The sequence below is a fragment of the Cebus imitator genome, unplaced genomic scaffold, assembly GCF_001604975.1.
Source record: "Cebus imitator isolate Cc_AM_T3 unplaced genomic scaffold, Cebus_imitator-1.0 Scaffold103, whole genome shotgun sequence".
NCBI classification, from domain to species: Eukaryota; Metazoa; Chordata; class Mammalia; order Primates; family Cebidae; genus Cebus; species Cebus imitator.
In genome coordinates, this window is record NW_016107418.1 from 3,588,976 (window position 1) to 3,603,542 (window position 14,567).

The following is a 14,567-nucleotide window of genomic DNA, read 5'->3' on the forward strand; positions in this document are numbered from 1 at the left end:
AACTCCGTCTCAAAAAAAAAAAAAATCCAAATTCAGCATATTTATCAAATGCAAATGGCATCACTAAAGTAGTGCCTATAAGAGTAGAAGTCAGTCTTTTTTTTCTTTTTTTCGGTAGAGATGGAGTCTCACTTTGTTGCCCAGGCTAGTCTCGAACTCCTGGGCTCAAACAATCCTCCTGCCTTGGCCTCCCAAGGTGCTGGGACAACAGGCATGAGCCATTGTTCCCAGCCTATATTAAGGTTTTTAAAAAAATTTTTTTAATAAAATTGATCACCAATGGCCAATGAATTATTAAGCTTTAACAAGCTCTATTTTGTACATAATCTGCAAATGTAATCTTTAATTCGACACGGCTGAATTGTCACATAATCAAAATGCTTACAGTCAAAATTAATTTCCTAAAATAACTTTTAATTTACTAAGGACTATAAGTAAACTAGAAATTCTTAAACAATAAACACCAACATAATATTCCTCTCGCACAGGTGAGTTTGGCCACAGTAGTATCTAAATACTTGTGAACTAAAGGGACAGTGAACTCACACTGCGTATCCTCCATATGCACCCGCTGCCCATTTCTTCATGCTATTAGAGTTTCTCAATATTCAGTTTTCAGCAGTGTCTTACTCTACACTCATCTCTGAGTGATTTCCTCTGCTTCCATAGTTTCACCTTTCCTCTATATGCTAAAGATTTACATATTTATATCTCTAGCTAAGACTTTTTTCTTAAGTTTTAAGGAAGATTACTCAAAGAACTTACCAACCCATGGGTCCCATGGTTTCAGCTCTAGTTTTTCCACGTTTTGCCTCCTTAAGCAGTTCTTCTATGGCTTTCCTGATAAGAAAAAGGAAAACATTTGAGAGGCAGGCACCCCACTAAGTTCTGAAAATCAATTCATTCCAGGTCCATGATCTTGGGAAAGGAACTAATTTTTGAGGCATGATTGCTAGGCAAATTGTTTTTTAAATGGTTGATAATTTTGAACACATAAATTAAAAAGAAACTATTAATAAAGAGAAGCAACACTGAAGAGAAAAAAATGACGAACTGAAAAAAATATTTTCGATATGAGACAGCTAAATAATACATCTTTAATATAAGAATGTTCTTTTCTTATTTGAATAACCAACAGACATGAACAGCTGAATATGTATATATCCATAATTGTTCAAATTGACTGTTAATCAAAGGAATACCAGTGAACTCAACAAGGATAAATGTTTCCGCCCATTAGTTAGTGGTAGAGAAATGGATACCTTCTTCTCTCCTAATGGGGACTGAAGCTGACTAACATTTCTTGAGGACAATCCAGCAACCCAATAAAGAACCTTAAGAACAGTACATACTAGTTAACCTAGAAATTTACTTTGTCCTATAAAAATATTCAAATAAGTATGCAAAACTATGTACAAGGATATTCAAACAACTTGTTAACAATTAAAGAAAAAAGCAGAAAACTTAAGTATTTACTAATAGAGGACTGGCTAAATAAATCATGACATATCCACATACGCAGAAGATTAGACAGTCATTAAAAATGAAGACAAATGAATTTTTGGCACAGAAAGACACTCATAACATATACAGTATATACAGCTGGGTAAAAAAAGAGTATGTGTAGAATAATCTTAATTTCAAATTTATTTACATATATATGTTACATAGAAAAACATTTGGAGAGGGCTGGGTGTGGTGGCCCATGGCTGTAACCCCAGTACTCTGGGAGGCTGAGGTGAGAGGATCACCTCATGTCAGGAGTTTGAGACCTACCTGGACAACCTAGCAAGACCTGGTCTCTAAAAAAAAAAGAAAAAAGAAAAAAAAAGAAAAACATTTGGAGGGATGTTATCAAAACAGTAAGATGAGTTTTAAGGTGATTTTTTTTTGTTGTTATAAAGATACTATTATAATACTACCATACACTAATCTTCAAATGATATTAACATTTTGTTTGTTTACAAGAATGTTTTATTTCATGTTGATTTTTATCAAAGTAAAGCATGCACATAACTTAAAAAGACAAGTATTATTTAAAAGACTTAAAATATACCAGTCTTCTACATTATCCTGCCCTACCCACCAAAGAAAACAATTTCAACTTTTTTTCATCTGTTTCTCATTTTTTACCTCCATATTCTTAATACTATGCTTTAAAACTATTTCACCACTTCTTAATCTTCAAAAATACATCTGCTTGATTTTGTATAACCATTTTTAAATAAACTCTTACTGAGATCTTTGAAAGATGTCTTTTCAATTAACTCAGCAGCTTGACACTTTCTGATCAATCCTTCCTGGGAGGGCCCACTGCTGCGGGCCAATGAGGAACTGATGTGCTTGCCTATTTACTGACAGGTGTACCTTCTTACCCTCTGGACTTCCTCAATCACAGGTTTCACAGCCCAGCCTTACGGAATCACACGAGGTAAGTGCATCTGATGACCACATTTGCTGTTTCTTCCAGCTCTTTAGAATAATGAGATGGCCGGCTGAAATAATCTGGGGACTTTGTCTCTTACAGTAGTTCAAGAAAAATTTATCCTAATTCCAAAAGAGATCCTTTTTCACCCTTATAGATTTAAGTTAAAAAAATTAAAGTGTGTAAATATTCCAAATATGCCTCTTCCTTTCCCATAAATTAGTGTGGTAGTTTCAAAATACAAAGAGATAATCAATCATACTTAGATCCACCTATGTGCTCTCCTTCTGTCAAAATAAATGGTCAAAAATAATCAGGAAAAAAAACTGTTTGTGGCAGTTCCCCAATTATGAACAAAATATATATCAGTTATAAATAAACTAGAATGCATTTTCCCATAAAAACTACGTTAAAATGTTTGCCTAGTTTTCTGGACCAGACTACAGAGGCTTATTTGAGTCAGAATCCAGCTGAAATGCTATACATCTAGCTGCAGAAGATACTCAGTAAAGATTCTTGCAGAGACCCTGAAGGCATATTCCAGGTGCTTTCAAGAGCTATGAAGTTTGACAGTGACTCTTCTTTAGTTTCAATTCTACTTAAAACTGCCTCCAGCACTGTTATTAACTTTACCTGGCACACTTAAGGATGCCTTCTGGTTTATGAGTACAATCAAAGAGAAAAGAAGGTATATGTATGAGAAAGACTGCCTGCGGTGAAACAGATTCACCAAGGATGAAAGACCATAAAAGGAGAAGTAGAGACTGGGCAGAAGGGTGCTCAGTCAGCTGGTCTGCAGTGTTCCCACAGGTAAAGGGGGCTTAGCCGCTGTCCACAGCCAATGTGGTGCAGAGTGACCCATTCCCATGGTTGGGATCTACCCAAGTTAGGTATCTGCAATTGGTTTAACAACGACTAATGCCGATATAGAGCTTTGAGTATACCAAGTACCATCCTATGTAACCGTAAGTTATTACCACCAGTTCACAAATGTGGAAGTGATATTCAGGGACATTGACTAACTTGCCCAAAGGAACACTGCTAATGATCAGGGAGGAGAGGGCAACAAGGAAGAGGAACAAAGCAAACAAAACTCAACCTCTGTTTTTAAGGCTAGGTATCATCTGATCCTTCTATTAGACCATCTCCTCCACAAACATCTGCACAGCAAATCCTGGATAAATCGTTTATCATTAAAAGGCAAAAAATAAAATGAATGGGAAAAGAAAAAGGCCTAACAGAGTGTCATTCCTGCATTCATTCAAAGAGAACTGGGGGACAGGCTGATACTGGAGAGGTGGAAGGAATGAAGGAAGACTGATCACGATTTTCTCCTAAGAATGTTGAGCATTCGCTACTTCCCACCCAAAATTCTCCTGCATAAGCTCCCTCTACAGAGCTTTAATTCCAAAAAAGAAAACAACAATTTCTAGCAATTGTGTATTCTGACCTTAAAACAGTATCACTACCTTCAAAAAACAGCATCACTACCTTCAAAATTAAGAGGAAAAAGTAGCAGCTTCCCCACTATTGTAGCCTCTGTTGTTTCCTCTAAAATCTCATTGATGAATTTTTGGGTAAGGAAATTATAAATCCAGTTTCTACTCTATATTATCACTGAAACAAAATACTTAAATTATCAAAGATCATGAAACTTCAATGTGCATGAAACAAGATAGTTTTTAATGGGACGATGAAGGAAGTGTAAACTAATTAAAATATAGGAAAAGCAAATAGAATACATAAGAACTAAGTACATACAGAACTTGAACAATTAAAAAATTATTCAGATATAAAAAAAGGAAAAAAAAAGTAAAAAATTATTCAGATATAAACTTAGTGCTTGGTATGCTACTTTTTATACTTGATTCTTTTCAATATCTTGAAGGTTTCTTTGTAAAACCAATTAATTATATTAGAATACTGTACTAAGTTCCATGGAGACCCAAGAGAGCTGGGTCATTAAGCAGAAGGTTTTCTGGGCACAGGAGCAAACCACAATCAATTTTCAATGATCCATGTGTGTATTATCTCCAGCCAGTTTTCCATCCTAGCCCAGCTTCCCCAGGCCTGCCTGTTCATTCCATTAGCCAGCTGGTACATGCCTGAGGAATGTCAACTGATCACAATAGCAGCTTAAATAAAACCCAAGTGGGAACGCAAATCTGTTACAAAATCATCTCAAAATCCAAAGTCAAACAAATTAGTTTTGAGTTATCTGGGTCTCTTTCTTTTTAATCACTTTAATCAACTGAGGGTTAACTGTTCCAGTATACAGAAGGGGATAACAAGAAATTGAAGGCAACTGAAATAAAGCACCAGAAATTGAGAGGCAAATTAAATAATAAAGAACGTAGGAAAATGAAAATTTTAAAGAAATAAAATCAGAGAAGCTAAATCTCAAATAACTGCTAAAAAAAAAATGACGGAGTCAGTCAGATGGAGCTATAGGCATCTTTGTGCGATGGTGAAGGAAAGCTAGGAACATAAGGCTGAAAGTTTTCCTCATTTGTGTCTCTCTGTCTTTAAAAAGTCTCCTTTGATCAGCTAACTGTAGAGTACAGTATCTGTCACATGGACAGAAAAACAGGTTCCAAATAGGCAATACATCATTTAATAAGAGTACTCTCTTCTTGATGTGTTCAAACAAGCATGACTTGGTGACAAGAACGGAGACTTCTTACAATATTGGCAGAAATGACTACAGCACCATTTGCTGCTGTTGACTGGGAAGTCATCTAAAAGGCCTAACACATTATCAGTGCTGAAGGCAAACATGTTTATGTTTGTGGAGCTGTCCACATATATGTAAAAGAAACCTTGCCATGGCAATCTAAATTTCTTCTCATAATGGAGTGATAAAGCTTAAGAGAGAAATATGGAACCATCTACTTGATCTTCAGTAAAGCTTTGATGTCAGATCACAGATAAAAAAATATGGACAAATGATCAAATCACTCTGAACATCTGCAAACCACTGCTTATAGGTTCATAACCTGCCAGTAGTAACTAGTGGTTTAGTAGTCATAGGGATCTGTAGAAACCTCAGGACAAAGTCTGGGTTCTTTATGACTTAGTATTTTGATTACAGACATAGACAAAAATTTAGAAATAACCTTATTTAACTTCAGTAAAATATCAAATTGTCTGGGGTCATGTATCAGTTCTAAAGAAAGGTAAAAAAAATTCTAATTGTGAAAAGCATTTTTACAGACAAGGTAAAACTCAATAGGAACGCTGAGGTCATCTGGGAAATGAAAATAATTATTCACAGACATAAATTAGAGGCAAAAGAAATTAATCTGTACATTTAGTTAAATTTAATCTATATCATGCACTTGCTAAATATAAGGTACTGTGATTTATATGGCGAACAGGGCTCTTCCCTGAAGAGGCTGTTAGGGACTGCATATAAAATAAAGAGCCATATATGAACTTTGAAAGCAAATAATGGATCATCTAGGAGGGAGCTCCAATGTTCATTTATACTAAAATCATGAGAAAAGGTGTCAAATTTTTAAGAACTTACGCTGGTAAAAGACTGGAAGGTGATAGAAGAACATGAGTTTGAAAGGAAGATTAATGAGATCCTTTGTTGATTTCATGCCCACATGAACTAAAGAGACAGAAGAAAGTAGTATTTTAAGCACTGATGGAAAAATAAGACAAAGATACTGCAGATTGCTTTTTGCAGTGATGATAATGATTACCTCATGGGGTTGTTATGAGGATAAAATTAGGTATTCGATTTGGAATCAAGTGTTCTGTATTTTATAAGAAGCACAAGAAACATGATAGCTATTTTTTACTTGACTACACTCCTAGAGGTCTGGGAACTTGTCTTTTTCAACCTAGTTTTCTCTGTGCCTGGCACATGGTAGGTACTAAGTTAAGATCTGGGGAATAAATGGGTTCTGGGTATGTGTGGGACATGACACAAATGCAAGGATTTAAAAATAAAAATACTGCAACTGTTGCCAGAATAGATGATGATGGGTGAAATGTAAGAGGAGGAAAGACAAAGGAGGTGAAAAGAAGAGAAAAGAGAAAAAGACAGTATGTCACTGTGCAAGTAAATGTAATGAAAAAAAAAATGAATAGCTACAGGCTCCTGAGGGAGCAATCCCCTGCAGTGGCCAAACGAACAGGGGCACAACAGCAACACGTATCCTTAGTGTCATCAAACATTAGGGCAGACTGGGAAACCACAGACACTGACCAAAGACACAGAATGAGGCAGAGCAGGAATCTTTTCTGTCAGGATTGAGGACTTTGATCCTTTAGGGCTGCTTGAAAATCTCAGGAAGGTTTCAGATCTAGAAAACATTTTTCCCTTTAGTGAGCTACTGATCAGAGATAAATGGCCTTTGTTCAGCTTCCAGTATTATTATTTTGCTTCATTATAAGTGGGCAAAAGCCCACTTCATTCATACATTTTAACATCCTCTGAACTCCCTTTCTTAGTGAAGATGCTAATTGTGTTTCGAGATGACAGTGCCTAGTGTTGGAGTAGAGGGTGCCACTACAAAGGGGGTGAGATATCACAGTGGGGCTATTGACCTGCCTGCGCAAGGCCTTGCCACACAGATGCTCTGTGGGATCACCACATCTAGGGCCTTGGCTCTGGCAGTCCAGAGACCTAAGATGGCTTAGACACCCTCACCAACTGCAACACTACATTTGCTGTTACATGCACAGGGGAGCTTTGCTCAGGCCATGCCCTCTGTCCAAATCACTCTCCACTCACAACCTTCTCACCAGACACTCAGCGTTGACATTACTCTCTCCACCAAGCCTTTCCCAATCTCCCTGTTTGTTCCACATCAATAGATGCAACCACTCCTTTTTTACAGGCCCACTGAGGGACAAATAAAGTCCCCGTACAATATTTCCAAATATGTAAAAATTATAAAATAAGCTAAAAATATTAAAATATATTCTTTCCTCCTATCTTGACAAATATGCCTTCATTACAACAAAAATAAAAAATAGTTATGGCCATTTTTTGAAATGGCTAAAAGTCAGCAAAGTATCAAATAACAGAATTAACTTATTGCACATATTGATTATTCTGTTAATGGGTTGGCAATATTTGGATTAATATGGAAAGGCAGAAATAATTTGTATATATTTATTCCATGAAACTTATTTTCTTGCATTGATTTTAACAAAGTCCCTAATTATATTGTTATAATCAAGATTTCATATGAATTAAACACGGTTTCATTCCTTACAAATTACAGGAAAAGGAGCCTTGTAAATACTTTGACTCGGGGCTTATCTAGGAACAGTGGATACGTAGGAATTAATATAGAAGTTTAGCATATGGCCCAATCGCTATCACGCAAATGCTAAGAGAGAATTGTGAATTTAGGGATTCAATATTTCACATGAGATATAAAAGTATTGTCCCAGGCATTTGTATGGAAAAAACATTGCCCCTTTTTTTTGTAAGCATAAGAGTATACAGTCGGCCCTCTGTATCTGTGGATTCAACCAAACATGGATTGAAAATATTTTTTTTGGGCCGGGCACGGTGGCTCACTTTGGGAGGCTGAGGCAGGTGGATCACGAGGTCAAGAGATCGAGACCATCCTGGTCAACATGGTGAAAACCCGTCTGTACTAAAAATACAAAAAATTAGCTGGGCATGGTGGCGCATGCCTGTAATCCCAGCTACTCAGGAGGCTGAGGCAGGAGAGTTGCCTGAACCCAGGAGGTGGAGGTTGTGGTGAGCCGAGATCGTGCCATTGCACTCCAGCCTGGGTAACAAGAGTGAAACTCCGTCTCAAAAAAATATATATATATATTTTTTTAAAGAAGCAAAAAAAGAAAAAAAAATAACAATACAATGAAAATAACATAAATAAAAACCAATATAGCATAAGAACTATTTACATAGAATTTACATAGTATTACTAGGTAATACTAGATTATACCTAGCACAATGTAATATTAGTAATAAAGGATTACATAGGTTACTGGCAATCTAGAGATAATTTAAGGTATACAGGAAGATGCATGTAGGTTATATGCAAATACTGTCCCATTTTACATCAGAGACTTGAGCAACTGTGGGTTTTGGTATCCACAGGGGTCCTGGAAGCAATCCCCCAGGGATACTAAGGGAAGACTGTATGTCTATAAACCATAATAGTCTAAAAGTATTAAAAAACAAAATGTAAAATAAGAAAATAATCTATGAATCAGTATCAAATTTCTTGTATGTTCCACATAGACCTACATATATACAAATATAAGTGTAATATGATTTAACATTGCAAAATGTTACTCAGTTTCCAGGGGCAACTATTTCAAGTACTGTGTTAAATCATGAGTATCTTCAGAACAATGAACTGAAATACTACAACAAGCAAGAAAATAGAAGCTGAGCACTAGTGAGAAACAATATTTTCTTACTGAAGGATCTATTGCATTCATGGCAAGATGAAGGATTTGACAAGTTAATGTCTTTTCTCTTTTAACTTTTCTGCCGCTCAAAATCTTTCCATACTCTAAAGTAGTATCCACTGGAAAGTCAACATTGATACAATCTTCACATATTTAAACACAGTTTCCTTTAAGGATGCAGATCAAAACATGAGGAGGGTGTTTCCTGGGTTATGAATTGCACTGAGCACTGGATCTCCACTGACAGAGGCATCTATATATTTGCGATACATAGGGCTTGCCTCCTCGTCAAGGGTCCAGGCAATTCTCCTTTGAATACCGTTATAATATGCACCACTAAGATATGATGAAAATTATAATGGTAACAATACTCATATACCATGTACCTTACAGCTAATCCTCACAACTCTATGTAGCTACCGTTTCACAGATAAGGAAATAAGGAGAAAATAAGGAAAAGCCAAGAAACTTAACTAAGGCCACGATAGCCAATAAGTGATAGGGCCTGGGATGTGAACCCAGGCAATCTGACTCTAGGTCCCAGGATCTTAACCCTTACACCACAGCTCTGTTACAAAGCATGATCCCAGTCCTCAAGAAGCTCAGTCTAGGGAAAAAGGCAAGTAAAGCAGCAATATTTAATGGTACTTATCATGACAAGAACTGCTCTGGCAAAGACAAAACTCAAGTCCCCTTACCTGGACTTCAACATTTTCAAATCTGCAACTATCCATTTATAGATGGCCTCGGCAAGTGGATTACTATTATAGAGAGGTGACTTCTTCAGTTAAAATGTGGGTTAATTCTTAACGTTTAGCTCCTAGGGAAAACATATTTCTTAGTTCATAAGACACCTACTTCACTGTAGGTCTACTGACCTCATTTTTAAAGCAGCAAGTATTTTTACAAATATTTATTCTTAAATTCTGATACAGAAAATACAATGATTCTTTTTCCATTCATATTATAAAACCTGAGTAAATGTGACATGGTAAATTTTTATATGAGCTACGAAGAAAAGCATCTCCTACTGAAAATAACTTTGTGGGGTGGTGGTGACAGGATTACTTAGGAAATAGCAAACTCTGAACAGAAAAGCCCATGGACAATACAATAACAGGAAGAGGAGATCTGTTGATAAGCCAAATGTCAGGTTTAAAAATATTACAGTCTATGCTCTTCTGAAATATTACTTGGGGGAATAAATCCACACAGAGAATATAAGGTCAAATAATTCTTGAGCTCTTTTACTCAATAAAGTGTATTTTGCTATCTTTTTAAGAGAACAGATACTTTGGAGAACAAAACTGATGAAAATAAAACTGCAAAAGAAAAGGGGATTTAAAGTCTAGAAAGATGGGCGTGGAAGGGAGCCAATACCCAAGAAAAGAAAAGCTAATATGGCAGCTGCTTGAATTTAGTGAAGGACAGGAAAAATGCCAGAAGACCAAAAAGCAGAAATATAAAATAAAATTCAGACTCTCACCAAATGGCTATTCAAAATGTAGACAGGGAAAATATCATAGAAATTGAACAAAAGAAAATATTACAATATAAGCCTCTAAAGTTTGCCTCTACAGCTTTTTTTTTTTTTTTTAAATGAGGGAGAAGTTTTTAAAAGTACAGTAGGTATACTGTGCTTTGATAAAAACAGCACATACCAGAAAAACCATCTCATCCAAAGCGGGGTCTGTAAATCACTCTCTTAATCCTAAAATAGCTTTATTTTATACAAATCATCTGCAGTTCTCTGTAGACTGTCCTAAACAATACCTCAGAGTTCTTGGATCTCAGCCCCAAGGATGGCCTATTCAGCAGAAAGTCTCGTCAGCCCTGAAGCTATTTTCTTCAGTGTGTCAAGGCTGCAGTAATCTGCTAGAAAACAAACTGTCCACTGCTTATAGATTTCAGTCTCTGATTCATCAAATGGTTATAAATTATACTCAGAGCTAAGAGCCAAGGAATAAAAAAAAAAAAAAAAACACATAAAAGAAAGTTCTAGAATATGTAGGATTTTGGCATCTGATTTCATGCTCTTTAAAAACTGTTTTCATTAAAAAACACACACAGAAATTAGTGTCTTGAAAATGCTATGTCAAGATAAATAATTTACCTGTCGTCATCTGAATAAAGCAAGTTTTAACCCTAGGAAGAAAACATATGTATACTTTTAATTTTTAGAAATCCAGCAATACACAATGAGATGGGAAGAAGAAAAAGCCTGACCTTCACAGACAACATCACAGGTTCAGTGACAGCCTTTCGGCCACTCAGTACAAGGTAGAGTCCTGCCGTAGAGACAAGAGATGATGAGGCAATGAAATAGAGGGTGTAGCTCACTTTAGAGGGAGTGTACTTCCCTCCTGTCGTGGGGACTGCCAGATCAGGCCTCATCTTGATCACCGGGCATTTTCTGTCTTTCATACTCTAGGCATCAAACATGGCTTTGAGGAATTATGGTGGTTTCCTCTACAAAACTGGCAGGGTGAGATTTCGAAAAAATAGTACATATATACATAGACAATATTTTCTTCATCAATAATGAACTACAAAACTGTACTATAAAAAAAAAAAAAAAAAATTATGCCAGTGGTCCCAGCTACTCAGAAGGCTGATGTGGGAGGATTACTTGATCTCAAAAGTTTGAGGTCAGCCTGGGCAATGTAATAAGATCCTGTCTCAAAAAAAAAAAAAAAAAAAATTTAAGGTATTAAAACCCATCGGTAAATTCTTAACTCTTTAAACCCTGCACTGTCAAGTTTCAAGTTGTTTTTCTGGTGCCAATTTATATAGCAACGAAATTAAGTAGGACAAGGTAATTTTAAATCCCATTTTATAATTAAAAACAGTTAATACATACAAAAGTATTTTGGACAAAAACTCTATATTTATATAAAGGAGTAGTTAATAGAATTAAGCGGTTAAACATACATAAGCCTCACTTTGAAAGCAGCATCCCTTTAAGAAAAATGTTTACAAAAGTTCAAAGTGATGAACTTAGATGGTCCAGTGAACAAGCGCGCAACTGTGCAAATAAGGTTTTATATTGTCCTTCAAGGATCCCAGAGATGCTTCCTTCTTAGCTGGCCAAAGTTGTAGAGCTCTGGTACAATGCAAACACATTCTTACAGATGCTGAATTCAACAGCACAGGAGGAACCACTAGAAAGGCTGCAGAGATTAACTGAGAGGGAAGCAGCTCATGGAGACTAATCTCTATAGGAGACAAACCCAAGGCATGGAAAATTCCATTACGATTAATCCAACCTTGACTTTAGATCATACCACATATCATACTAACAACACATCAGCTGCCAAAAGAAAGAAACAACAGAGAGTAATATAATTGATGATTTTGGCATCAGAAACCAGCTGCAAGACAACCAAAACCCAGCAAACTCTAACACCACACTTTTTCAGAGGCTTATAAATTATATGTGATGATATAACCAAGAAGGGAAATATGAACGCATGTTCTAGAGCCAATGTTTATGCACTGTTTTACAAAATATCCAAAATTTAAACATAATCTTTTCTTGTCCATGAATTAAAATTATACTTTAAGTAGCCGTACATATTAGGACCATCTCATCCACTGAAACATAAACAATCTTTAGGGATGGAACAGCAGCTGCAGTTTAATTGGATGGAGCAACGCTAACAAAGAGTTTAGAACTAAGTTAAAAATAGAACAGGTACCCAATTGAGACTGCAGGGGAAAATTCTGAGAGACAGATCATGCTGATTATCCAAACAGCATAATTTGGCTTCCTCCCAAAATCTAATGCACTCTTACGCTTACCAAAAAAGGGGCACTTCATTTTCAGTACAAATGTGTGGACCATACTTTCACATCTCATTTGAAATATTAGACCCATAAATTTACAATTCTCTCTTAGCGTTTGCTTGATACAAGTTGGGACATACACTATATTAATATTAATTCCTATACGCCTAGCGTTTTTAGAAAAGTTCCAAGGATCTTTTCAATTTAATTTTCAAAGAAAAAAAAAAAACGAAAATGTTCAGGTAAAGACCCATTAAATACAATCTATGTTATTAAAAAATATAAGGGAAAAAACTCAAATGTTAGACTTACAGTCCATCTAGTTTAACTTTGTCGTATAAAGCCAAGGAAATTATGGTTTAGAGAAGTTAACTTGTTTAACACTAAATAATATCTGGTTTTTGAAAATTTAACTCAAAATTGTTAACAGTTATTTTTTTCCTTTCAAAGCCTAGATGGCATGTATGGTCACCCTAGGGAGAAACAATGAGGAAACAGATTATAATATTTTAGCCCGGCATCATTACCTTTAGAGGACAACACTGTAAGCACCAACACTGACACCATCCCAATGCTATCCGATGTGTCTATGATTATTGTGATCTGAAATACACAAGCTTCAGAGCAGAATTTCTTACCTGAAAAATTCAGACTGAATAGACTTACTCAGTAACGGTTCTATCTATGTAGTCCCTACAACACCTCTCAATGCTTTTAGAAGACAGATTATGCAGTTCTTCCTTAATGGTTTTAAATCTAGGACACCATCAAGTCACCTTAAGAGAATAAGAAAGCAGCCACAACATAGTGGTGAGAAAATGGGTCCTACTTCTGCACCTACTAGCTCTGTGATCCTGTGATATTCAAGGTCACAGAGCTATGTGATCAAAATGAAGATATTTCTACTACCCTTCCAGAATTCTTACGGGGATTAAATATAATTATATATATATAGTTACCTTGTAACTATAAAGCACTGAACAAATCTAAGTTATTTTAATAACCATTTTATAATTATAATTTCAATAGTAATCAGATATACTATTGATAGTTATGTATATTAACTAAAATAATATCACGTGCATGGCAATTTTTAGAATAATATATATTACCTCATTGAGCCTCTGAAGAACGCTTGGAATTCCTGTTTCCCTTTTATTGGTTAGACAACCAAGGCTTAGGGAGGCTGCCTTGTCTGAGGTCAACCAGTAAGGGGCACAGCTGACTCTACCCCACCCAGAGCTTTCTGACTTCATATCCAGAGTCCTGTCAAATAACACATACCCTTATTTTATTCAATCCATGAATAAAAGTTTCTATATTCTGAGGATGATCAAGTGCTGCTTTGGCACAATACAGATGAAAAAGTTAAAACAAACATATTTAAAGATAATGCTAATAAGGTTTAATAATATGGAAAATGGTATTTTCACGAACCAAGTATTATCAGCAGGTCTTTATCTGGGTTCTTAACAAGTTACTCTTTCATGTATTTGATTCTTCTCATGTTTAAGATTTATAAAGAACAGCCCCATTTCCAACATGTTTCAGCTAGGCCGACAATTTTGTCTCTTCAACTGTCCTTGGAGCATATGCTCTAGCAACGCTGTTATCTTCATGTGGGTCCAAGGCAGGTAACATCGACATCATGCCTATTAAAAGCTGAGTTTGGCCAGGCGTGGTGGCTAATCCCAGCACTTTGAGAGGCTAAAGCGGGTGGAGAGCTTGAGCTCAGGAGTTCAAGACTAGCCTGGGCAACATGTCAAAACCCCGTCTCTACAAAAATTAGCCAGTCTTGGTGGTCTGCACCTATGGTTCCAGCTACTCAGGAGGCTGAGGTGGGAGGATTGCTTTAGCCCAGGAGGTTGAGGCTGCAGTGAGTCAAGATCACGCAACTGCACTCCAGCCTGGGTGACAGAGTGGGACCTTGGGTCAAACAACAACA

General features: G+C 36.2%; 1 protein-coding gene across 2 annotated transcripts in view; it reads right to left on the reverse strand.

The window, feature by feature from the left end:
* POLR1D (RNA polymerase I and III subunit D) overlaps positions 1-14,567 on the reverse strand; it is a 46,171-nt gene that overhangs the window by 18,739 nt on the left and 12,865 nt on the right. For both annotated transcript variants that reach the window (XM_017537509.2, XM_017537510.2), the window contains exon 2: positions 766-840. In XM_017537509.2, coding sequence (XP_017392998.1) covers positions 766-840 — 75 coding nt within the window. The remainder of the gene's footprint in view (positions 1-765; positions 841-14,567) is intronic.